The 23,891-nt window shown below is 36.1% G+C and overlaps 1 protein-coding gene across 1 annotated transcript; it reads right to left on the bottom strand.

Annotated features, from left to right (window-relative positions):
* Positions 1-266: 266 nt before the first annotated feature.
* smchd1 (structural maintenance of chromosomes flexible hinge domain containing 1) lies at positions 267-23,189 on the bottom strand. Its single transcript, XM_055037873.1, has 47 exons — positions 22,821-23,189; positions 21,051-21,126; positions 20,791-20,946; positions 20,598-20,680; positions 20,378-20,511; positions 20,152-20,266; positions 19,487-19,606; positions 19,243-19,406; positions 19,059-19,140; positions 17,178-17,391; positions 16,980-17,100; positions 15,739-15,919; positions 15,068-15,268; positions 13,815-13,928; positions 13,122-13,231; positions 12,773-12,855; positions 12,526-12,642; positions 12,288-12,374; positions 12,085-12,204; positions 11,848-11,992; positions 11,652-11,754; positions 11,437-11,509; positions 9,864-10,003; positions 9,293-9,421; positions 8,983-9,207; positions 8,732-8,874; positions 8,358-8,443; positions 8,147-8,265; positions 6,790-6,951; positions 6,575-6,703; positions 6,399-6,478; positions 6,101-6,258; positions 5,880-5,989; positions 5,480-5,541; positions 5,151-5,238; positions 4,801-4,932; positions 4,571-4,723; positions 4,359-4,485; positions 3,895-4,014; positions 3,630-3,715; positions 3,422-3,538; positions 3,168-3,349; positions 2,654-2,763; positions 2,091-2,161; positions 1,838-2,006; positions 1,606-1,749; positions 267-897 (listed from the first exon to the last, which is right to left on the bottom strand). Exons 1-47 carry the CDS (start codon positions 22,920-22,922, stop codon positions 800-802), a joined length of 5,841 nt encoding a protein of 1,946 aa, XP_054893848.1. The 5' UTR covers positions 22,923-23,189; the 3' UTR covers positions 267-799.
* Between the last annotated feature and the right edge of the window lie 702 nt (positions 23,190-23,891).

The raw sequence follows: 23,891 nt of genomic DNA, 5'->3' as shown, positions 1-23,891 counted from the left end.
ATGGAGCTTCAGCTGACGACAACGACTTTGGCTCAAACAAGATAGAAGGAGATCACAGCTGTTTATATAGCAGTGGAAAGCATGTTTGTTAAATTAGTACAGGGAATTGGCAAACTTGAAAACAAGAACAATTCTAACTTGATTACTTCCCATTTCGCATCTTACTTGCAAAATGGGAAGTTTTGCAAGCAAGCTTTTTCCTGCAATAACCGAAAATTTAAAAAAAATCTGAAACAAATGCTGTACATGCAATCAGTTCACAAAAATATAGTTCACCAACTCAAAATCACATTTATTTGGCAAATGCCCATATGTCAACATCTACTGTATTTCACTTTGTGTTTGTTTTTATATTAGCAGTTTCCTCAAATAATAATCAGCAGCAACTACCAGCAGTTTGAAAACGTCTTAAATATTTTGTATCTTCAGCGCACACTTCCAAACCCGACTGGTCATGCAGGATCCTCTGCTGTGCAATTTTTGAGACATCAACACTGACCTCTTTCATTTACACAAACAGAAAAATAGACCCAGATATTTTGGGATGTATAAAAATACCATTTAACATAAGTTGTGCACATTTAGGTTTTGCACTTCTAAACAATCAATGCCAACTTGACAAAATGGTACACAATAAAAACAAAATATGGAAGCAGTTTATTTTTTTAGAAACAATGACTTTATGAAATGTTCCTGAATTCCAAGTAAATTCACTTTAGAAGTTGTAAACTTAAAACATTCAAAACGGATTAAAAAGAAATACAGAAAAACAACAAAATCACAAGTTGAGCTAAAAGTTCTATGGAGTATCCCTGGATCTTCCTCTTGGGCGTTTCATCATGAGGCCAGATGGCTCTGAAATGTCTTCAGGACCTCGTTTCCCTGATCTCACTGATGCTGCAGGAGAAAAAAAAACAATATCAGAACAATCAGCGAAACACATCTATACGGGAAAAATTATTACACTAAAGTTAACTTAAGGCTTAAATTTCTGAAACTTTTTCTCTGGACCAACTTTTACTTATCAACAACACAAGTTCCAAAAAGGTACCAAGAAATGTCCTGCTAAATTCTAGAAAAGTATCCAGTTAAAAATCACATCATAACATAGGTTTCTGAACGTATCAAATAAATCAAAGGAGTGAGACCTGCTTTAAGAAAATGTCTATTAAAGTTCCAGGAAAGCAGCTGTGACTGCAGGTTTCAATGGAGCCCCATAAAATACCTTGTAGGTTCAATTAAAGTTTCAGAAAGTACCTCTTAAATTCTATGAAAGTTTAGATTAGCACAAGGTAAGGTCCATTGAGAGATTTAAGGAAGTATCTTGTGTGTTCCAGGAAAGCAGATTTAGATTTAAGTAGAGAACCTGTTAAGTTTAAAAACGAGCCTTGTCTAGAGAAGTACATGTTAAGTTTAAGAAAGTGTTTGGGTAGTTCTACTGAAGAAAATGCTAAGGCTCAGTAAAAAAACAACAACATAGTAATCTGGTAAGTTCCAGAAAGACTTAAGGTATTATACTAAGTCTGGTAAGTTGTGGAAAAGTTCTACGAAGTATGAAACAAGAAAACACAACTTTTATGGAAAGTTGTGTAAAAACAATCTTACCAAGCTGCTTTTCAATCTCCTCAAGCTCTTTCTCAGTTTCCTCCACTTCTTGTTCAATTTCATGAAGTTTCTGTATCGTCTTATGACGCTTATCTTCCTCAATTTTCTTCTTCTCCAAAGTTGAACGATATTGAATGAGCAAGTCTATCCAACAACAAAAATAACAATATAATAGGCATAATCTGACTGTGTGGTCATAAAAAGGTTCATAAAGGAGTGTAAGATTTGTCACCTATCTCCTTCTGCAATGTGTCATAGCGTAGAGGAAGAGGGGCTCCAAACATCTTCACTATGTGCCTTTTTGGTGCCTTGTTCTGTGCGCCCCCAAACTTTCCACTGAAGAGGAGTCTGTTCCCGTCTCGGGTCAATATGGTGGGACAATAGTTCCCTTTCTGAATAACCTGTTAACAGGAAGTCATTTACGGGATAAAGAAGCCCTGTGGAGACTAGCATGGTACCATCATCTGTCAGAGAGATTCACTCACCGCCTTCCTGTAATTGGTAGCAGACTCTATGTCATCCATCAGAATCGTGTTACCAAGGATGGTTTTAAACACTGGAAGTGAAACACGAGGAAAACTTTCAAATACAAGGTTAACATCCAACTGCTTGTTAAAATTAAAATTAAACAAAAAAAAAAATCCTCAAATGGTTTTGATCCAATGAAAGAGGACAATATGCAGCTGATTCCACTAAAGCTCTCAATAAATCACACATTTTATGAAAAGTGGTATATCATTCGAACGCGCTGAATGCATTGCTCTTCTGTAAATTCATTGACAATTTTTCCAAAACAATTTTACAAGAATCTAGACAAAGATTTGCAACCATTTGTAATGGAAACACAGCTAGAGACAGATGCTCCTGAAGAATAATTTTCTGTGTGACTTTGGATTCCAGGGGGAATTATTTACCTAAATCCTGACTGTAAAGGCAGACAATTGGACCTGTACAACATTTAAAAATCTACAGAAGCTACAAACTCCTGGTAAAAACCCATGGGGGCAAAACAATTATAAAAAAGAGAAATCAGCATATTCCAACTCACCAAGCTCACAGCTCTCCTCTTCAGTGGTATAAATCAGCAAGTTCCTCGCGCAGACTGGGTTCCCAACTGGACTGAACAGTTCTCTACCTTGTTTCATGTGAGGTAGAGGTCTACAAGAAATTAAACAGGCCCAAATATTATAATTAAAGCAAATTTCTCCACTTGTAAAACATTTCTCTGGGATGCTTTAAGTTTTAATATTAGTGAAAAATGTTTTTATCTGATGTTGAGTTAAATGAGATTCTGAAACGGACTGGAAAACTCCAATGGGCCCATTAAAAACCTCTTAACTTCTGCACACAGATTTTTCTGGAGTTCTCGATTCTCTTTTGGTCCCTTTTTAAAGTGTAAATGCAGAAAAACACTGAATTCATATGAAATTTTCACAATACACAGGAGTAGTAGATGGAAAAGTTGATAAACAGATGGTTGAACTGGTCAACAAACCAGGATGGAAATTCAAATTTATTTTCCTTTTTATAACAATGAAACTACTGTATAAATGTTGCTTTACCTGCTTCCTTGATGCACATTAATGCTGTCGAGGGCCATGATCTGCTGCCTGCCGTGTTCGTCACGGAAGATCCTCTGAGCTTCTGCTGTCGTCTTGGTGATGACGCAGTCCATTTCTGAAGACAGGTGCCAAGAGATGACCCAGGCAGCGTCCTCATCGCTAATATGTGCAAGGTGGCCCACCTGCAGCCAAAACATCAGATGATTTAGACACCCGGATCCTGAATAAAAAAGAAAATTAAAAGATTCCATCACCTTCCCAAGGATATCTGGTCCACTGCAGTTAGACGAAGGAAACGCTCTCCTGGGAGTCCTCTCTATCCTTTCCTTTTCAGCTGTCTTTTCTTGGAGTAAGCTGTCTATATTTTGGATCTACAAAGAGTCAAGAGTAGAAATGCTAGACTCAGAAAAAGCCACACGATTAAGATTTGAAAAGAAGAGAAAAAAAATCTGCGAAACTTACAGATGAAAGTTGCAAAGCTGGTATTCTGCTTTCTTTCAGCACTTTTTTGAGGGCTTCCTCTTTTATGTTGGAATCCAGGACACTTCCTTGTGGGAGGAAAATGTTTTAATGTTTTGCAGCAACAAATAGAGATAGAAAAAGTTGTGAAAGTGGTTTTATGCCTTAAATTGAGAACTTCTCAGGTTTTAAAGTTAAATCCACTTCAAATGCATAATGTTAGAATCTCTGAAAGATCACAACTAGAGGTCAAAAGAATAAATCTCACTAGTAAGCAATTCACGAAGTCTGACAAGCGAGGAATGTGTTTCGTTGAGTTTCTCAACATGAACGGTCAACTCATGCTTTTTCTTCGTCAGTCCAGACACTTTTTGTTGGTTGTCAAAATCTAAAATGTGAAAATAAAGATGAACATCAGAAAGAGCAACACTAACAATTTTTAAAGCTGGTTTTGTTTTTCCCTGATCACATTTCAGGACAAATTTCTGATACCAACCTAACCGGTCTTTTCACTTCTTGTAAATAATTTATTATTTACATTATTTTATTTGTTTATGTTCATAGGAAAATTTTATAGGAAATGATTGAACTTCTGTCAACATGAGGAATTTTTTGGTTTGTTCCAAATGCAATCTTATTCTGTGAAATTGACTGAACAGCTCCAACAGATCCATAAATCTCTTGCATATTAGTAGGACAGCTCTGTTGTTAACAGCCATTTAAACAATGTACCGTTGTAAAAATGGAAGGGAAGTTCAAAAGGACCCAGAGATGTAGGAGGTATCACCACTTCTGGTTTGAAAATGAGAATGTATCTTCTTCCGTTCTCTCCAGGACTGTTCTCCCTGATCGCCAGCCTCTGGCAAGAGTTGTTACTGTTAATATGATGTAATGTTCTTCATAATGACTCCATGATAACATCAGTGATGAAGAATGTTACTCACGTTGATGTGGGTGCTTCCATCTTTTAGGTTTATTTGAAGAGTGCCGACCCCTTCAAGCAGAGGGAGATTTCTGCTTTGCTCCCCATCAGCACACTTTATGGAGACCGACACCTTGCCGTTCAGGTTCTGCCCAGTTGGATTACCATGCTGATCCTGAATTAAAAGAAATCAGTGTTATATCTTTCAACAAATTCTGTTTTAAAAATGTAGTTTGAAAGACTGAAGCTCACCATAATCTTCAGAGTCATGTTCTCAACTAAAGTTCGGTTGGCGATGTCTCTGCTGTAGTAAACAACTGAGGTTTGTGGCTGACATTCAGGTCCTAGCTTGACAGGTTGATTAGCCACAACATTTACAATGATCTATGGAACAGAAAATAATCTTAATAAACAATATCTTCTTGGGAATTTAAGGAGCATTTTTAAAGAACTCTGAAAAGTTAAGTCAATGTTGAGTCACAGCTGCCAAAACAAATTACCTAGCTTTTGAGGATTTATTTTTTTCTACCAAGCACAGCATTATTTGAATGTGCCAGCTGAATTTTGTTTACATCATGTATTAAAAACGTATACAAACCAACCTGATTACTGAATAGGACTTCTGTGTTTTCAACCCGCAGGGAAAACTGTATGGTGTATGTCCCAACACTTGGTGGGATTTTTTTATCCCTGCAAAGAAACAAACCACAATGACACATTTTTTACATGATTTGTCTTGTTGGAAGAAAATGGTAGTTTTTGAAACAAAAAAACATGCAAGAAATTGTAAAAGCACCAGATTATTTAAAGAACTGTGGCTCAATATTCAACAACTATTATACACACATGCCAGCAATGCTATTAGCAAGCAGAAAAAAATCATCGCTTTGCTTAAATCGACTCAACAGGACAAGCATTACAGACAAGTTACCTAAAATAATAACAGCATTTGTTGTCATTCTCCATTGGTTTACTGCACACCAGCCGAGTGGCCTGCATAACAGATGAGGAACAATTAGATGCCTTGTGAAATTATACAGATTATCACATTAAAACAACAAACTTTGATGCATTTTATTAGTTAGTTTTATGCCCCAGCAATACAAACCAACCTAAATGTATAAATGTAAAAAAAAAATAAATATAATACATATATTAATATTATTATAAATGCATATTTATTTGTCTACACTTTATTTGGGGGCTGGTCAAAGGCTTACGCCACAATTTTTTGATTTTTTTATTTGTAAACATTCTGAAAACAACATAGAATTTTTAAGCAACTTCACACCAATTTGTCACATTGCCTCTCTTATTTATAGACAACTCACTGATTCTGGACGTGTCAATGACTCTCCCTTCCAACACCACATGGACAAATCAGCAGACTTAAAAGTTGTCATTTCACTCCCTGCATCAGACACCACGGCCACAGAGAAAACTAAAATACAAACACACACAGCTGAGACTCCACTTCACTGGATTTCTGTGGGATTATTTCTCACTAAATAATCCTGAAGAGTTTAATGAAAGGATATGGAGAAATACAAACCAGGGAATGTGCCTCCAGCTAGAAACCTGGCACTGGTGTCATAGTTTACTGAAAGTGTGACGGGTTTGTTGGGATCAGGGATGATACTGAAGTTCACATGTGGACCAGGGATGGGTTTCCTGTTAAAGCACCCTACAAATTCGAGTTGATAGTATCCCCTTATGGAAGAAGAGAGCAGAAAGTGAAGTAGACATTGGAACACACTCACTTCAAGGCATTCTCCAAAATGAAATCTCAAAGTTTGTAGTTTTCATAATACACAATGCAAGTTTTATTGTTTTACTATGTCAAGACTTACTTTGACCCTTTCACATAAACAACTGTAAAGGCTGCTTTTCCTTCTGCATCCGCAGGTTGAGAAGTGACAGATGTCGTCACCTGTCAACACAATGTTCAACAGCATCACTCTTTGCATCTCTATTTTTACAAACGTGAGAGACACAGACTGTGTTATTTACTGGCTTTCCAGCTCACCTTTACTGTTGAGGGTGTAGTTCTTGTCTCCACCACCACTCTCTGGTCTGGGGAAGGGTTTCCCCACTCATCACACAACTGCACGACGAATGGCGTGGAAATGCCTGTACCATTCAAGATCTGCAAAGGCTGCCGACGAGTAAAAGACAAAAAGATGCAGGCTTTTATTTAAGTTGCAAACCAACATTTGTGTGATAAGTTAGTTTTATTTTTACCATCTCAGGCCCACTGAGGAGTTTAAGCTTGGTGGGAATTCCAGCCGTCACTTTAAAGTTGATATGTTCTGTGTAGTTGCCATAGGTGAAGCAAACGTCTCTGGTCCCCAGAGGCCCCGAGTTGAAGCGAATTCCAGAGACTGCAACAGAACTGCTGCTCTCCTTGAAACAGATACAGAGACGTTCAGAAGAATCTTCTTTTGTAACAAAGAGTTTTGTACAATTTAATTATATATTTGTTAAAAACTGAAATGATTCTACTGTAATTTTGAAAGACTGGGCAGTTTGTGTTGTCTTAGTGTTCTTTTGAGGTTTTGTAATTGTATTTGAGGAATTCTTCTCATTCAAATATGTACTGCAGTCATTTTCATTATTGTTTTTAATGCTTGTAGAAAAGGCATCCCTCTTAATTTTTGCCTTTTTGCAGTTCTGGAAAAAGCTTCTACTTTTTTGCCTCTCTCTCATACTAAGACAAGTTCCACTTACTTTGGAGTAGTTTTCTTGTCAAAAATACATACATTTGTTGCTCATGATTAATCTGTAAAAAGGGTGAAACACTGGTTGGGGACTTTTTACAAATATACAATAAAGCAGCATATTCACAAATAAAATATAGGCTTCCAAAATTAAAAACTGTTATTTAAGTGACTTGACTTTTGAAGTCAACGGTGCCTTTTTTTTTAACACTCACAATTATTTGTGAGTTTTCTTCTAAGGCAGAAAAAACTCTGTTTAAAGTATGGCCTACTATGCAGAACTTTTTGAAGTTCAGCACAAATGGTCTGGTGTTTTGACCCTGAGTTTAAAAAAACAACAACTTTGTTATAGAATTGAGGAGGACAGTTTAGATTCTGATAAGCTCTGGGTGAAAAACAGCAATGAGAGAGAAGTGCCGAAGACCAAATAACCAATATTCTGCTGCTTCACGATACTGTATGAGTATATTTGCAGAACCACGCCTTACCTGTTCTTTTGTATGTATATATATGTCCTTCCTGTGTACAGGATTAAACATTGCTCATAAACGTTTTGGTGACGTGAATCTAGTTGTTTGCCACCACACTTATCTCCAGTATTCATAGGGGGAGAGGCCGGGCCGACCATACACAGGTCAATAGTTCATAATAAAACAACACAGAGACACTCAGAGCCATGCACACACTTACTCCTTTGAGCAATTTACAAAAACAAACTAACTTAATAGATACTTAATACTGGAAATCTGATATTTTGGGCATAAAACATTTAACATTGATATGTTTGCGTAAACTAGAAAATAAGAAAGAAAAATGTTAACATTCGATGTAGGAACAGTTGCAATGTGTATGCATATTCACTTGTGCTTTTGTGTCCTTACCTCCCATAAGAATGCAATGTTCGATTTATCGAGACCCTCAGCTTCCACAGCCATTGACGTCACACAATCAGAGGTCAACCTATTGGTGACATTGTCGTACTGGTCCACAAACATCAACTCTGCATGGTGAAAGATATTAAGAACCACATTTTATAAAACTCTAAATATTAAATAAAATATTTTTATTTTGAGTGCTCATAGGCAAGCTCACTTATGGGTCCAGTGACGGTTTCACCGAGTTTCACCGTGTTCTCAGGAACAATTGCCTTCAGTCGCGCTGGTTCATCTGGATAAGGCCTTTGAACAATGCAAGAACAGAAATGCAAACAAATCTCTTTTTTGGTCAAAAAATGCAGAAAACCATGTAAATTTATATTCACTTCGCAATTATTGACAATGTTTTGGTTTTTTTCTGTTTATAGCCTTAGATTAAAATAGAATACAATAAAGTTTGTATTTTTAATATGACAAAATGTAAAGAATTACAAAGGCAGTGAATACTTTTAGAAGAAACTTTAAATTCTGAAATCAGATATTTAAATGATTTCCAATATCCTCATGTGTTTAACGAGCCCTTTGACCTACACAATGGTAAAGCTGAAAGACACACTGTGGTCCCGGTAGGAGACCTGGTGGAATCGTTCCTCCTGGACTTTTGTGGAAACTTGAATATCTGGCAGCCTTCCCATTATCAAAGCTCTCTGATCGATGTCTCCTGTCCAGTTAACCTTAAACACAGCCAGGATGAATCAAATCAAAATACATCACATTAGCAAAAACGTACTAAAATGCACAATACATGCAACGACATGTTATATAGCGAGTCCCAAGCACACCTTTATGCTGGAGGCTATTTCAGGAGTGACCTTGACCTCCTTGCCAGACTCATCATAGAGCTTAAAAAGGAGGTTTTCCAGCACCCCTCCAGCTTGCCACTGTATCTTTTCCTCATACTTCAGCTCCAGCCTTTCCTCACCCTCACAGAAAAGCTCCATCCGGGAGACTCGACTGCTCGGCATGACTTTCAGCTCTGTTGTGATGGCTGCAATATGTTTCTGACTCTAGAAACACAAACAAAAAGAAACACAGAAAACTATAAGACTGTAATCCAAGAGTTTAATGGTGGAACATTTGTTCTTAACTTACAGGCATCTCAAATTTAGCTTGCAGCATTTGTGGCTCTCCATTAATAATTTTCAGGTTTACAGGCTCTGTCACAATCTGGCCGGTTCCTGTGCTGCTGCAGTCTGTCACCGCCAACTTAAGCCCTGGAATCTAAAAAAAAGTTAAGACACAGTAATAATAGTTTATTTCTAAAAAAACAAAATAAAAAACACAGAACAGTAAAATTATGCAGATATATGTTCATTACCTACAAAACATTCAGGACATTCAACTATCTGGTGAAATGTATGTAAGCTGACAAAAACATGGCCCTTTAAGTTGCCATTGGATAATGAGATTTTTGAAGTAGTATGGCTTAGTATGAAAAGGTGTAGGTTAGCAACGTTTTGACTTTATTTTTCTCTCAACTTTAACCGTAGCTCCTCTGGGATGATGCATAGCACCGATATCTCAGAAGCAATGGCAGCCAGAGATCAGCACAAACAGTCCCTGCCATTTTTAAGATCATGACCACGTTGGTCATACACCTTAATTTAGGTTACTTATCCTGTAGTGTAATCCTCAAATTCTTTTTTACATCAAAATCTCGTACCTGGCAGCGAACTATCTGTTTAGCGTTGGCTGTGATGTTTCCAGCCTCATCGAGAACTTCAACAGCAAAACTAACTGGGTTTCCATTTTCCACTTTCACTGGTTTTACTTCCGGTTTTACAAGAAGGGAATGTGGATTGCCTGAAACAGAAATAGAAAGAGAGGGAGAATTAGAAGATTTCAATTATTTTACATGATGCCAGTTTCCAGATGTGACTTATTACTATGTTTTATTGACTTTCATATTTGAAAGACATTTTACTATTGTTGAGAATATAAGTTTGGTTAGCATAACTTTAAAGACAGTCAACCTTTATGCATATGAAATATTTGATGTAGCATGAACATTTGGAGTAGACTTTACGTTAAGGTAAACTTTGATAAAGATCCAAACTAAAACTGGTGCCTCTCTGATCTTACATAAATTTCTAAGGAGGGTTTTCAGACAGGCAGTGTTGTACTCCCTTAAGGGGTATCCAGACATAGGGAGTCTGTCTATTATCAGGATCAATACATTCTTTGGTGTTGGTTTAAGAGTTCAGTAAAACACTAAAACCTTTAAGACAAGTCTTCTACAAGTATAATCAAATGTATTAAGATATTTCCTTTAAGCATCAACAGCATGTTCTGAATTAGTTAGTTTTTAACCATACTATTTGCATGCATTTTATATTACTGAAATACAATAGGATTAGGAAAGTTCTAAAATATTTCAGGTATTCTAAAAGAGCTTTTCTAAAAGTGGACAACCCTGCAGTTTTAGATCCAAACTTATAGTTATTATTTGCCATTACATTTTTGTGCCAGTTTGTTTAAAATACAAATCAGTTTCTTGTTGAATCACTAAGGCAGAAAACCGCCAGGCCTAGTTTCAGGTTATAAATTCTGGTCTGGAATGTAAAAAGGAGGAGATTGGTATGGGAATACCCTGGTTGAGGATGACCTTTGTTCTCTCCATATATTTGCCTTTGGATTTTAGCAGGTCTCAAGCAAGGTAATGAAATGAACATTAAACAGCTCTACAAGGGGAGGACACACCTTCTAATGCATATATTTAAATTAAGGGAATACACATCCTTATAAAAAGGTCTGTTTTACAGCAGAAGATCGAATTGCTTTGTGCCTGAGTGAGCAATTCCCAAAAATGCATTTTTGTCTTTCTTTTTCAACTCGATGCAGGTAATTCTATATTTTGTTTTGTGTTGGACTTCTTGATGATCTGGGTGTACTGCTGATGTCACATTCTGTATGCATTGAATTCTCTGGATAAAGCTCTAGATATATCTGAAGTCTGTTGTCGAATGATTGTTTTTTTATTATTTCCCTGTGCATGCGGAGTCCCTGGATCTGGGAAACTAGAGGAAAATCAACGAGCAAAGTGAAGTTATTCCTCTAAGTTTTAACACTATATTTAACTGTATAGTTAAATGTACAGTTTTTCACAAGCTATCTGCCTCATATAATGGTGTCATGATATGGCAACACTTTTAAAAGGTATGTAAAAAAAAAACAAAAAAACACAAGTTACATGCTACGGCTTTATTTAATAAATTCATAAATAAAAGCAGTCTTACCAGGAAAGGGACTGATCTTGACAAACTGTGTTTGTTTTTTCAACCCTGGCAGTGTTACTTTCAGATCAAAGCGCTGCAAAAAAAAATAAATAAAATAAAACAAAAAAACAAAAAAACAAAAAAGAATAATAATGTTTTTGAATATTAACATAATAATATTTTAAACATCTAGTAGCTCTTCTATCAAACAGGAATGGAGATTAGTTTTATGTTACCCTGGAATGTTGGTAATTCTGGAGTTTTCCTATGACTTTGACACCTTGGATGGTAAAGCTGTTCCCACTGGCGCTCGTTGTCTCAAAACTCACTGCCAAGTCACTGAATAAGCACAAGCAAAACAAGAAAAAAAATCAAAGACTAAATATACAGTCTGAAATCATGTAAATATAAATACATTTAAGATCTACTCACCTGCATTCAACAACAGGCTGGAGATTTGGTGGAGGTTTTGTGGGGTGGCCATAAGAATCAGTCATCTGCATGGGAATGCTGAATGGGACTCCGATGCGCAGAGAGGTGGTCAGTGGACCAAAAGTAAAGTTCTCTGCATTTCCCTCTAAAAGAAAAAAAAACACCAAAAGTGTCTGCATGATAAATTGTGGGAGAGAATAAAATCATTTCCATATTGGTCACATAAAATCACTTTACCTTTGACAGTGAACTTGTGCTCGTAGCTCGGAAGCTCTCTGCCGCCATAGGACGTCTTTTTGTTCTCACTTAACTCAGCTTTTAGTGCCAGTGTGTACTTCCCCAGATCGGTCAGGGATACTGCATTGAAGGAAACATTTTTTCATTGCTATACTTTTGGGTTGTGAAAAATTCAGAAGGATAAGATATGAAAAGAAACAAACCATTTTTATTGAACCAGTGTCCATGACCAGTTATATATGGGGCACTGAAATAAGAAATCTGTTTGGGTTGTTTGACTTCTTTGGGACCTGTGTATAAAATAAAATAAATGTACACTAAGAGACAGGACAATAAAGAACTTACACTAGCAATGCAAATGAAATACAGTAAGGTAATGATAAGATTGAAATAACATCTTACATAAAACCAATCATGTGACTATGACATATCTGATCTTACCATGAAAGAATATTCTGAGTCCAACATTCAGTTTTATCCCTCCACCTTGACCCCCTGTGTTAATCCTGGATGAGATCGATTTCTCCTTTCTATTGAGAATTTCCACAGCTAAGGGCCCTGAAACGATGCAACACAGAATGATTGTTAGCTTGATTTCTTAAAGAAAATAATATTTGATTTTGATAGGAGTTGGCACAACAATAAATTGTAGTAATATGGGAAAAAAGTGAAAGTAGCAACACGTTACCTAAAGGAGTCCCTGCAGGAATAACAGCATTTTGTGGCAAAGCATTCCCTTTAGGCCACGAGATGCTCAGCTTTGCTGGCAACCTGGAAACAAAGCAATGATCCCAGTCACGTTTCAAGACTACTTATTTACAAAGAATAAAAGAGTACAATGCAAGATTAAAGAATAAATTCAAATGAGAAGTTGAGTCTGAGTATAATTACATTTGTGTATTTCATGTTTCTCTGTAAACATTTATTTATGATATACTTATTATTAAACTTATAATACTTAATTTATTGCGTACATTGTTTTACACTAATCAGGAGAAATTTTAAAACATTTTGACTTTCCACAAGAATTAACTTACTTGTCAATGTCGATCTCAATGCAATTCTTAATGGTTTCTATTGTAGCAGACCGGTCAATCTTGGAGATGGGAATAGCCCTGGTGTAATTGTCATACAGGGTTTCTGGGACCTGAAAAAATGTGACATACATCTGATCATGTTAGAATGATTTTATTTTATTATAATGTAAAGCTATCATTAGCTTTACATAATGATTTCTATATGAAATCATCTTATAGATTTCTTTATTTCAGCCCAATATAACATGAAACATGAAAAATCACAACATTGAAGAAAGCTAAAAATATAAAATATTTAGCAGAAAGAAGTTGCATCAGTATTGACTAGTATCCCAGTTTACTCAACTTTGTCTAAAATTTAAAATGTATTTAAAACATAAATGCATTTATGTGAATGAGTATGAGGAGTTAAAGAATACATCCACTTTTCTGCACAAAGCATTTATCGCAATTTAAAAATTTTCTAATTTATAAGGAAATACAATTGTATATGAAAAAAAATGTACAAAACAGCCTGAAGAACATCTTGACAATAAATGATCCAAATAATATGTACCCAACGTACATTATACACCTAAACTGGAAAAGTGCAATTTAATTAAGAAGAAGAAATTTCATTTGAACAAAATGTTTGTTTTGTTTGACAAATAGCTGTCATTTAGCTTTTCCAAATTGCATAAATTATTTTCTTACACGAGTGATTTCCACTTCTCCACCAGTGGCAAACACATCTCCTTTATGGTCTCCATGCAGGTAAAATTGATTCACTTTGCCATAATAAATCGGCTGAGTTTTCTGAGATTTCACCTGTGTTAAAACATAAAAGACATATAAAGGTAGAAGTCTACAGTAGAAAACAGGAATTTATATCGATGTAAGAAGAAATTATTCTCACTGAATGACAATAAATCTGACGTTTTTTATGCCAGTTAAAGTTACCAAAATTATCTTGCTTTGTTATATAAAAAATAGTGATGAATAATTTCAAGCTTTTATTATTTTTACAGTATAATTGCAAACTATGCGACATGAGTCAGGGTTAAGATATCTTTCTCTCACAATAGTTTGCAATTTGGTCCAATTTGTCCTGACAAATTGGACCAAGGTACTGCAGCCTGTAGGCTGCAGTACCTACAGGCTGCAGTACCTACAAACTTCTCTACTGAGAGCAGGTATTTCTGATGACCACGAAAAGACATTGAGCCTATTGTCCTTAACGTTGTAACTATATTGGTGGTATGATAGAGTCACTGTCTATTTGGAAGACGTATGTGTGTCCGAGCTTTAACTTCCTGACTCACATCAAAAAACATTAATTCAGTAGCATCACATTTTGTTCTTTCCCTTTTCTCCTATCTCTTTTATGAAGTGCACCAGTTCCTCATTTAGTAAAACACACCCACAACCCGATGCTGCCGCCTGTATGTGGAAAAAAAGGTCTTTTGTATGTCATTGCAAATTATAATCAAATTAAAATGGGATGTGAAGTAAATTTTTCTTTAAAGAGAAAATCTTTTATTTGCATCATATAGTGTAGTATAGTCGAGATGTTTTTTTGTGCAGCTGCAGAGGGTGTACAAACTAATTGAACAAGATGTGTCTGTTGAAGTTTCTTAAGATATATAAAGGTAGTATACAGTAGAAAACAGGAATTTATATACATGTAAGAAAAAAACTTTCTTTTGATTACTTATGATGAAGCACAGAAGAAGTGTGTTTGATCTTAGTATATGTACATTTTAATAATTGGAGAAAGTAAAACCGTAATGTTTCTATTTCTGACATTTAGGAAATGAAAACAATTTTGACAATCCTAACTTCCCTAAAGTAGAAAGAGTATTTGATATAGAATCAGACAGTAAGAAAAATATTTGTATATTGTGTATATCTACATGAATATCTACACTGAAATATGTACAATTAAATATTAATATTACAACACTTACAAGATCCCCTGCTTTGTATCTTTTGCCATCCAATTCGATAGTGGAGAACACGGCCCAGTCAGACAGCTTCTTAATGGACACACCGGTTCTTTTCACAGGTCCTTGATAGCCAATGAACTTTACCTGCTTATCAAACTGACTGTGACATTTTTCAAGCCACTGGATGAACTCTTTCTGGATGCTTCGATTTTTTGAGGCTTTCTGTAAAATTCACAGTAAAAAACAAACAAAAAAAAGCATTAGAGATGCACTATATCTTTCCACTATAAACACTTCATATTGTGTATATAATGTATTTTTTCCTGTAGCTCAGAGAACCCACTTTAGAATACAGAACAAAAATTAAAGTTGTCATCTACTCTGGATCTTCAGAGTCAGAACCGAACAATTAGAATTAAATTTCCACTAATCTGAAGCAAACATCCAGAAAACTGAAAAACTGTTCAAACACTTTGAATCAAAGCTTTAAATCAATTTGTTTAGTCACCTTTGATTAGTAGCAGGTGTACATAGATTAATTCTTGTCTGGATTAGAAGTTTTTATTGTTTTTTTTTTATTTTCAAACTCTAGTGCAATATTTATTGTTTTTCACGATGTAAAGCACTTTGAAATTCCTTGTTGCTAAAATATACTATTCATGAAAACTTGACTTAAAACACTGAATCATCACCTGAACATTAAAAACTGGGGTAAAATGGGCATCCTTGTGCTTCAGTTTCAGCTCCAGGTCCATAAACTTCTGTTTGCTTGCATTGACCCGGAATTTGTCGTTGGTGAAAAGCACCCCAGAAAAGCGGCTGAAACACTCCAGGGGCAATGTACTTCTACTGGGCCGACAGCACCAATCGAACCTGGAACACAGACAGAATATTTTTTTTACATTTTATTGTTTTTTCCAGAAGCAACATTAACTAATAGTCTAAAGTGGTTCTAGTCAATAACTTGCAGGTGTTCTGGGCTACTATAAATAGTGCAACGCATTGCAGTCTAAGCTGTTTTGTTTGATTGCTAAGCAAACCTCTGTTTTTCAGGCTAAAACTATACATGTGCTGCCACGTGCAAAGACTGGATCACAAAAACAGGTGGCCTTTTAGGTTTTTCAATCCAGTTCAATGCTCTATTTTCTATTGTATATATCATCCTTCATGCTTATTTAAAAAAAAAAAAACAAGAATACAAAAGTTCACAACAGAAAGATGAAGGGATTGATGGATGGCAGTAAGAAAGGTAGAAGAAAAATACACTAATCGAAGTTATGTGTTTTTTAAATTATAACCACTAATTTGCCTTTTTTGGTTTTGCTGGATGGCTGAGACTCTATAAGTAGGTAGAAATTAATATCTGCGAAGTATTAAAACTTTCTTTAGGATACGAGTCACATAAAGTGTCATTTGTATCACTAAACTGGGGAAAGTAGCTGCATTTAATCACATTTTAAATGTATTAATATTTATTGATACTTTCATTGAACAAAAGTGGAGAAAATAGCATAAATAATCTAGACAATATGGACATCCTTGTGGAGTTTTAAACATTATTAATTGGAATTTACTATGACAACAATAAATCTGAATTCTTATACTAAGGAATGTATAACATTAAATAATAAACAATAAATGCCCACCCTGTATTAATTTGACACTGATTTATCAAATCAATGTGAGTTATAAAAAATTGTATTTAGGTGAATAAAGAGATTCTGGTGTCTAAAGTAAAGTTAAATAAGCTATACTAACTGTTAGAATGATTACCAACGAAAGAATGAGAAAGAGGAAAACAGAAATTCAGAATAAGACTACATAATAAAATACACAAGAAAAACTGCTGCATATGTCCAAGTTAATTTTGAAAAACATTTCAAGTATACCAAAACAAAAAGTAAATGTTCAACCTATTGTTGAATGTATTTACTCTGAAACTGTGGTGTAAGGAATGAGTCGTCCATTCCAGAAACACTCAAAGATGTCCCTCTTCCCTCTGGCCTGATTCATGATTCCAGACGGATTTTCATCATCATCTTCCTCAACAGCTGCTAAAAAACAGAAGCATATCCACTTCACAGATCAAGCTATGAGAAATCTTTTCATAAACGGCATGAGATTTGAATACCTTGAAGAGTTTTCGGATCTTTGGGGTAGGTCTCCTTGTCGTAAAGAAATGGATGATATCTCAGGATTCCATCCAAGCAGCCGTCGTCAGAAGTTTCGGCCTTGAACTCAAATGTGTCTACAGCTGAGTTTATGTACAGGGTCTGCAAGTCATCCTGCACTTCTCTGAGATTCTTCTGACGCAAACCTTTAGGCGGTTTCTCCCGCAAAGTAACCTGCCAAAAACAATTTTAAATATAATCTGAAATAAAGTCACAAGCTGAGATAAAGTCAAGGTGTTTTTGTGGGGGGGTTGCCAAAAAGCAATGTAAATGGCTACTGAACTATTTTTGTTTTGTATCTAGACTAATTTAAATCTATAATTCTGGATGGTGATGATCACCTCTTACCATGAGTGAGAAATTTCTTTCAAAATGTTCACATTTACACTTTGGTATCGAGCCCAAACAGTCTATCAATGTCCTTGAGAGGCTCAGCCAGAGTTTAATAATAACAGTAATAATATTACTGTAAAGGGGGGAGATTTTGATCTTCTTTAGTATTCTGTCTCTCATCACCTCTTCTAGCAAAGCCAGCTTGAACTTGAACTGTTAAGTCTGATTAAGTCTTTCACCTTCATTGCAGCACCCCAGCACACCACTGCATTGAAGATGGAACTAGCCACTGATGACTGATAGAGCATGAAGAGCATCTTATTGCAGATGTTAAAAGACCTCAGCTTTCTTAGGAAATAAGAGTCTGCTCATGGCCTTTAGTAGAGGTCATCAGTGCTAGTAGTCCACTGTAGCATCCAGTGTAATGCAACACCACATCTGCCTCTGAGATGGAGATTGGGAGCAAATGTGTTTTCAGAAACTGAACCATTTTCTTGGACTTGTTTACACTAAGCAGGAGTTGGTTCTCTGTGCACCAAGTCACAAAATTATCCGCCAATGTCCTGTACTCCACCTCCTGTCCCCATTTCACACACCCTGCGATAGCCGTGTCATCTGAGTACTTTCGCAGATGGCACAGTTTGGAACAGTTCTTAAAGTCCGCAGTGCAGGTGGTGAATAGAAATGGAGACATCACCGTTCCCTGGGGAGCTCCAATGTTATTAGACTGTCTGATTTGCAGCTCTGTAATCTTACATACCGAGGTCTGGCTGTTAGATAGTCAATGATCAAGGTGATGCATCTACATCCATTTTAGTTAGCTTCTCTTGTTGTAATCCTGGCTGGATGGTGTTTCAGGTTGATGAAAAGTCAAAGAAAGAGATGCGGACAATGGTGTTGGGTCTGTCAAGGAGGGAACAGGAGTTCTGCAGCAGGTATTTATTGCATTATCCACTCTTTAAGTGGGGCTGGTATGCAAACTGGAGAGGATCTGGGCTGCATCCACCTGACATCTCTATCAAACCGGTTAAAAAAACTGGTTCAACTAATTAGCCCCAGCTTTTCTCTTCAGTCCTGTGATCTCGCTCATCCCAGTCCAAACCTCTCTAACACTGTTATTTTAGTTTTTTTCTTGCCGCTTTCTCTTATACATAGCTCTGTCTTCACACAAAAAAAAATAAACATAAATCAAACACTTAAAAAAATGTAAATGGTTTATCCAACCTTACTGAGGTTGACAGGAACTGCAGGGAGGAATGAAACACAAATACTAAAGACACATTTTCCAAAGACAACCTGAGGTTAGAAGAAAAGAAGAGGGCCAAAATGGAGCCTTGTGGCTCTCCACTGATTAAAAAATATTGAAAAAAGCCTGTGACTTAATTTGATGCATTATGAAATAATTAAATGTGAAAAATTTGATCAGTGGTGTAAAAAGGTCTTTGGATGCACAATATAAGACCTAAAACAAAAACAAAACAATTACAGTAATAGTCAACCGAACTCACCAGAATATCAATATTTGATTTTTGGGACTGGTCCATTTTGTGGTTTCCATTGACTCCATGAATGTAATAATGATAAATGTGCCTGAAAAAAAAACAAAACAAAAAAAAACAAAACAATATTATGTCCCATGCTTCTGACATGCATGGGTTTCATACTCTATTGAATATGAGTGAGCAAGCTCACGCTAGCTGTCTGGTCCACTCGTGAAAACAATCTTTTAGATAGTCGATGTGACCAGGACAGACTCCTGTTATAACAACAGCAGTGAAGCTTTCCTTCCTGGTTTCCTCCTTGATGATGTCTTGAAGGTAGGACTCCTCGTGTGTTATGTGCGAGAAGTCACCAGGCTGCCGCAGGAGAGTAAAATGAGATGTGCAGCTTTCTTTTATCAGTGAATTCACCAAACACGTTCATTAAAATCTCTCACCTTCCTGTTTAAGATGGTCCCTTTGTAAACATCCTCCTTATTCTTCTCTTTTTTCTGAAATTCGTCCTTTGATAGAACCAGCTCATGAACATCTGGAGAGTTTCTTGGTTTGCTGATCATCTGATAGTTACAAAATGCTATGATTAATTTTTTACATTTAAAAAAATATTTGTTCAAAAAACATGTCTTTTGGCAGCGTTTTTTACCTTGTCCCTCTTTAATAGATACTAAAAACTACGCTGGCTCCAATAACTGCATATTAACAATGAAATTAAGTGATTGAAATTAAATTATACTAAACTGCTTTTGATTAATCAAATGGCTCATAGTTTTGCTATTGATTTATATGCTCAACCAGTACACTGCTGCCCCACTGGAGACTGGATCAAAGGTGTCAGATCAGCCAAATTTTTCTAATAAGGGAACATTTCTCCATTTGAAATCATCATAAGTCAGTGGACAAAGTGTTTCCTCATCCCACTTTGCATCAGCGGGAAGAAATCCCACAGTAGTGTAAGTTTCACCCACAGAGCACATTCTGTTCTGCCATTCTGTCTGACATTGTTTTTAAAGGTGTAAGAATAATGTTTATTCTTGTCCTGCAAAGTCATCACAATAATCTTTGTACCAAAATAACATTTTAAATGTTTCATAAACACACTCACTCTGACTGAGGTTCCAATATGGAAAGCTGCTTGTTTGCCCCCAACTCCAAAGTAGGATATATCACTGTTGAGACTGCGAGGTACAGGTTCAGGACGAGCGTAATTTTCTCTTTCACTACATCCCCAAAAAGATGTCCAAGAAACAAGATAGGTGACGTGACAGAATTATGTTTTTGTATAAAAACCTATTAAAGTGAACACACTCACTGGAAATTCTACAACAAACCTTTCAAATCTGCTGTTTTCCCTTGTGAACTTAGAGAGTCTGTAAACAGCCCAGTTATTGAGCTGCTTGGAGGTCATCCCGCATCCATTGTCCAACACCACGACAGCAGACTTCCCAAATGTTTTGTCAAAAAGCTGGCAAAAACACACACACATTAACATTATAACAAAACTCAACACAAAAGTTAGGGTTAAATCAAGTCTGCATATAAAGAACCAACCAGCCGGATCTCTATCGTCCTGACTCCTGTGTTCTTAGCTGTAGCCGAAAGAGAGTTGTCCACCAGCTCAGCGAGAGAGCAGGCTGGAGGAATAGAAGACATCACCATAAAAAAACAAGAAACAAAGAAATGAGGAAGGTTATGATTACGTTATGTTAATTTCTAGCGACCCATTTACAACATAAAAACTCACACAGTGATTCCTGGCCCTCGGCAAAGTATTCAAATGTTCCGCTCTCGATTAGCGTGTTGTAATGAGGAACAAAGTTGATAACCTCCTTAGCGGCCACTGGAAGGTCTTGGTCCTCGCTTTGCAACAAGTAGAGGGTGCTGTCATCCTGAAGCTCCTCTATAAGGAGACAAAGATCCAATTTATGTTTATACAATCAGTATTTTTTCTTTTTTTGCATCATGTTAATGAGTCTCTTCACGTTTCAGCAAGGATTTACTCACTAAATTTGGCATGATCAACAACTGTTCTGTCTGTTGTCACCAAACAAAATTTTTGCCATGGAGGAAGGCCAAATTCCTGTGGGCAGAAAACAAAATTATATTTCAGCTTTATTTAAGATGAAACATGCAGTTATTTCTAACCAACAAATATCTGTTCAATACATTTTACAAACAAATTAAGTGGGTTATAAACAAGAAAAACCCAGGGAATGTAAATAGTATACATTTAAAAAAAACTGTGCTACTATTGATTTTCTAATGTGTGACACAAATCCAGATGAAAACATTTCTGCATACATGTGTTTAGTTTAATACAGACTTAATAAATAGTTTTGTACCGGGGGGTTTCAAGCCAGGTAGGACGCAGAGTACATGTTCACAGAGCCATAACAAAATATTGCTTTATTCTTTTAATGTACAGAACGTACGATTTTTCTTTGAAGTAAGTTCGTTTATGTGTATTTGCCTGTTGGAAAATGGTTTCACTTGAAATCACTGACAGATTCAAATGAAAATATTGTTTTATTCATTTAATTATTAAATAATATACACTGTGTTAGGTCTTGGTTCAGTAGTTGAAGTGCAATCATTTCAATATATTTCAATAAACGTTGAACCAGTCCAGCCCTCGGCTTGTAGCAAATTTGTTGTTTGGCTCGCGGGTGTATTTGACTTTCACATCCCTGCTCTACTGTATGCTTTATAATTTGTAGCTACAAAAAAAAAAAAAAAAGTCTAACATCAACATATGAAAAGCTCAGTCCTTTCTGCTTGGCTTTACATCAACACAGTGCATGGCTAATCTATTGACTATGTTTTGATCAACCAGAGATTTTTGTTTCCCTTTTTTGTATCTACAGCTAAGTTTTGTTTTCCTAATCCTTATCTAACATGCTCATTCTTGTTTATGAGGGAGGCAGGTGCCTATTTCTAGCAGTCAACAGGTGGGGCAATACAGACACAGAACTGAAAGTCGTGTTTTTGGCCTGTGGGAGGGTATAGAACCTATGCATGCACAAGTGGAACAAAACCCCCGGCCCATGAACATCACACTGTGCAGCCCAGTTTTAATAAAATGTATTTAAATATTTATTTTTAATTGTTAACCAAATGACAAACATCAGTCCAATAAACATAAATCTATTGCAATATAAAATAGCGTTTGCATAGCATTTGATCAAATCAGAGGACACCACTACTTGTAGTTGTTCACACGGTGATAGTGGTAAGTGACATTGTAACCAGAGATGTCCTAGAGAAAATGGACATTTCGTTACGGGTCATGACTGCTGACCATTATCAGGAGGGGGCAACACCTTAGGGGGTTGTCATAGGAGTTCAAAACCATTCATCACCATCACTGTCACGTGACCAAATTCCACAACTGCTCTTTTACTCATAAGCACATGGCAAAAAGATGGAAATAAACAGTTAACAAATGTTTCAAAACCAGAAAGTCTCATTAATTTGCGTCACTTTTCCTTTTAAGTTTGTCAAAAATATTTGAAGTTTTCCCAACACCACTTTTAATTTTTTTTTACTAAATATTTTCCTTTATACTTTATTTTAAGTCAATTCTTAAAATAAAAAATCACCCGATATATCTCCCCCTACACATATAGGGTGATATGTAGCCATTCCTTTAAACCTAAATAAACTTAAAAACGTATCTTAAAAATAGATACTAAGAACAAAACAAAACTTCTTGTATTTGGAGGCTTCAATGACCCTTCATACAGCCCCAAAACAGAGCAGAGAAGCACAACTCACCCTGTGTACAAGTCGAAGAAAGTCGTCTAGTTCCAAACCGAGTTTCAGAGTCTTCTTCAAACCCTGCTGGTAGTTGGGTAGGTAGTTGTACACATTAATCATTTTGCTCAGTTCTTCCTGCAGCAGCCCAGAGAAACGGTGCACTCCGTTACACTTTCTCCGAGATTATCGACAACTTTTCGAATCACCTTGCAACATATTCCTACGTTATATAAACCGTCTTCTGTGTCTTGTCTTGTCTTTGTAATATTATGTTGCTTCGGATATTCTTTGCGGGGAGAGTTTGAAAAGCATAAGTTTTGCTCGTGCGTGTTGTTGCTATCGGAGAGAAAAAGCGTTTCTGTGCTCGAGCTCCTGATGGATCTTCCGGCTATTTTTCCGGATCTCAATTGTTTAGTTTCGCTCACAGAAAAGATTGGGCTCTTTCGGCTTCTAATTGTGCCCTCCTAACAAGTCAAGTGAACCTTTTAGCATTTAATGAATATGAAAAAGTTTAAAGTTTCTTCTCATTGAATGACTCTTCACAAGGTAGTTGGACTATTTTAGCAGGCTTTTTTATTTGCCTTCCAAAATCTGCAATGCCTAGAATGCCATTCAAATCAGAATGTAGTTTATTGGACAAATCATACACACATAATAACTTCAGCCTAATTTTTTTTAATTTTAGTGTTAAATACATATTAGACGAATATAGATGAATTTAGTGGGATTTTTTTGCACTAAACAGAGAAGACATTAAGCTGCACAAAATTCATAATATTTGTCTCACATTTACTGAGAAACAAATCACAAAAATATGACTCTTGTTCTCCAAACTCTCTATTGGTTAACTGATAAAAGGAAAATCATATTGAAAAAAAAAACAAACAAAAAACTTATATATAAACCACTCAATGTTGCTCCACATAAAGATGTATTGGTCATTCAGGTCCATATGCAGTAGTATTTATGTAATACCATTCATTTTGTCCAAATAAGTAGAAGCTGTTACAGAATATCTCAGTTTTTAATGCAGTGCCACCGGAGGGATCAAAGGTCAATGTTGATTTATTCCCTGCAAAGACTTCCCCA

This window comes from Poeciliopsis prolifica, unplaced genomic scaffold, assembly GCF_027474105.1.
Source record: "Poeciliopsis prolifica strain line A6 unplaced genomic scaffold, Auburn_PproV2 SCAFFOLD012, whole genome shotgun sequence".
NCBI classification, from domain to species: Eukaryota; Metazoa; Chordata; class Actinopteri; order Cyprinodontiformes; family Poeciliidae; genus Poeciliopsis; species Poeciliopsis prolifica.
The sequence above is the reverse complement of the archived record's forward strand: the minus strand, read 5'-3'. Positions and strand labels throughout refer to the sequence as shown.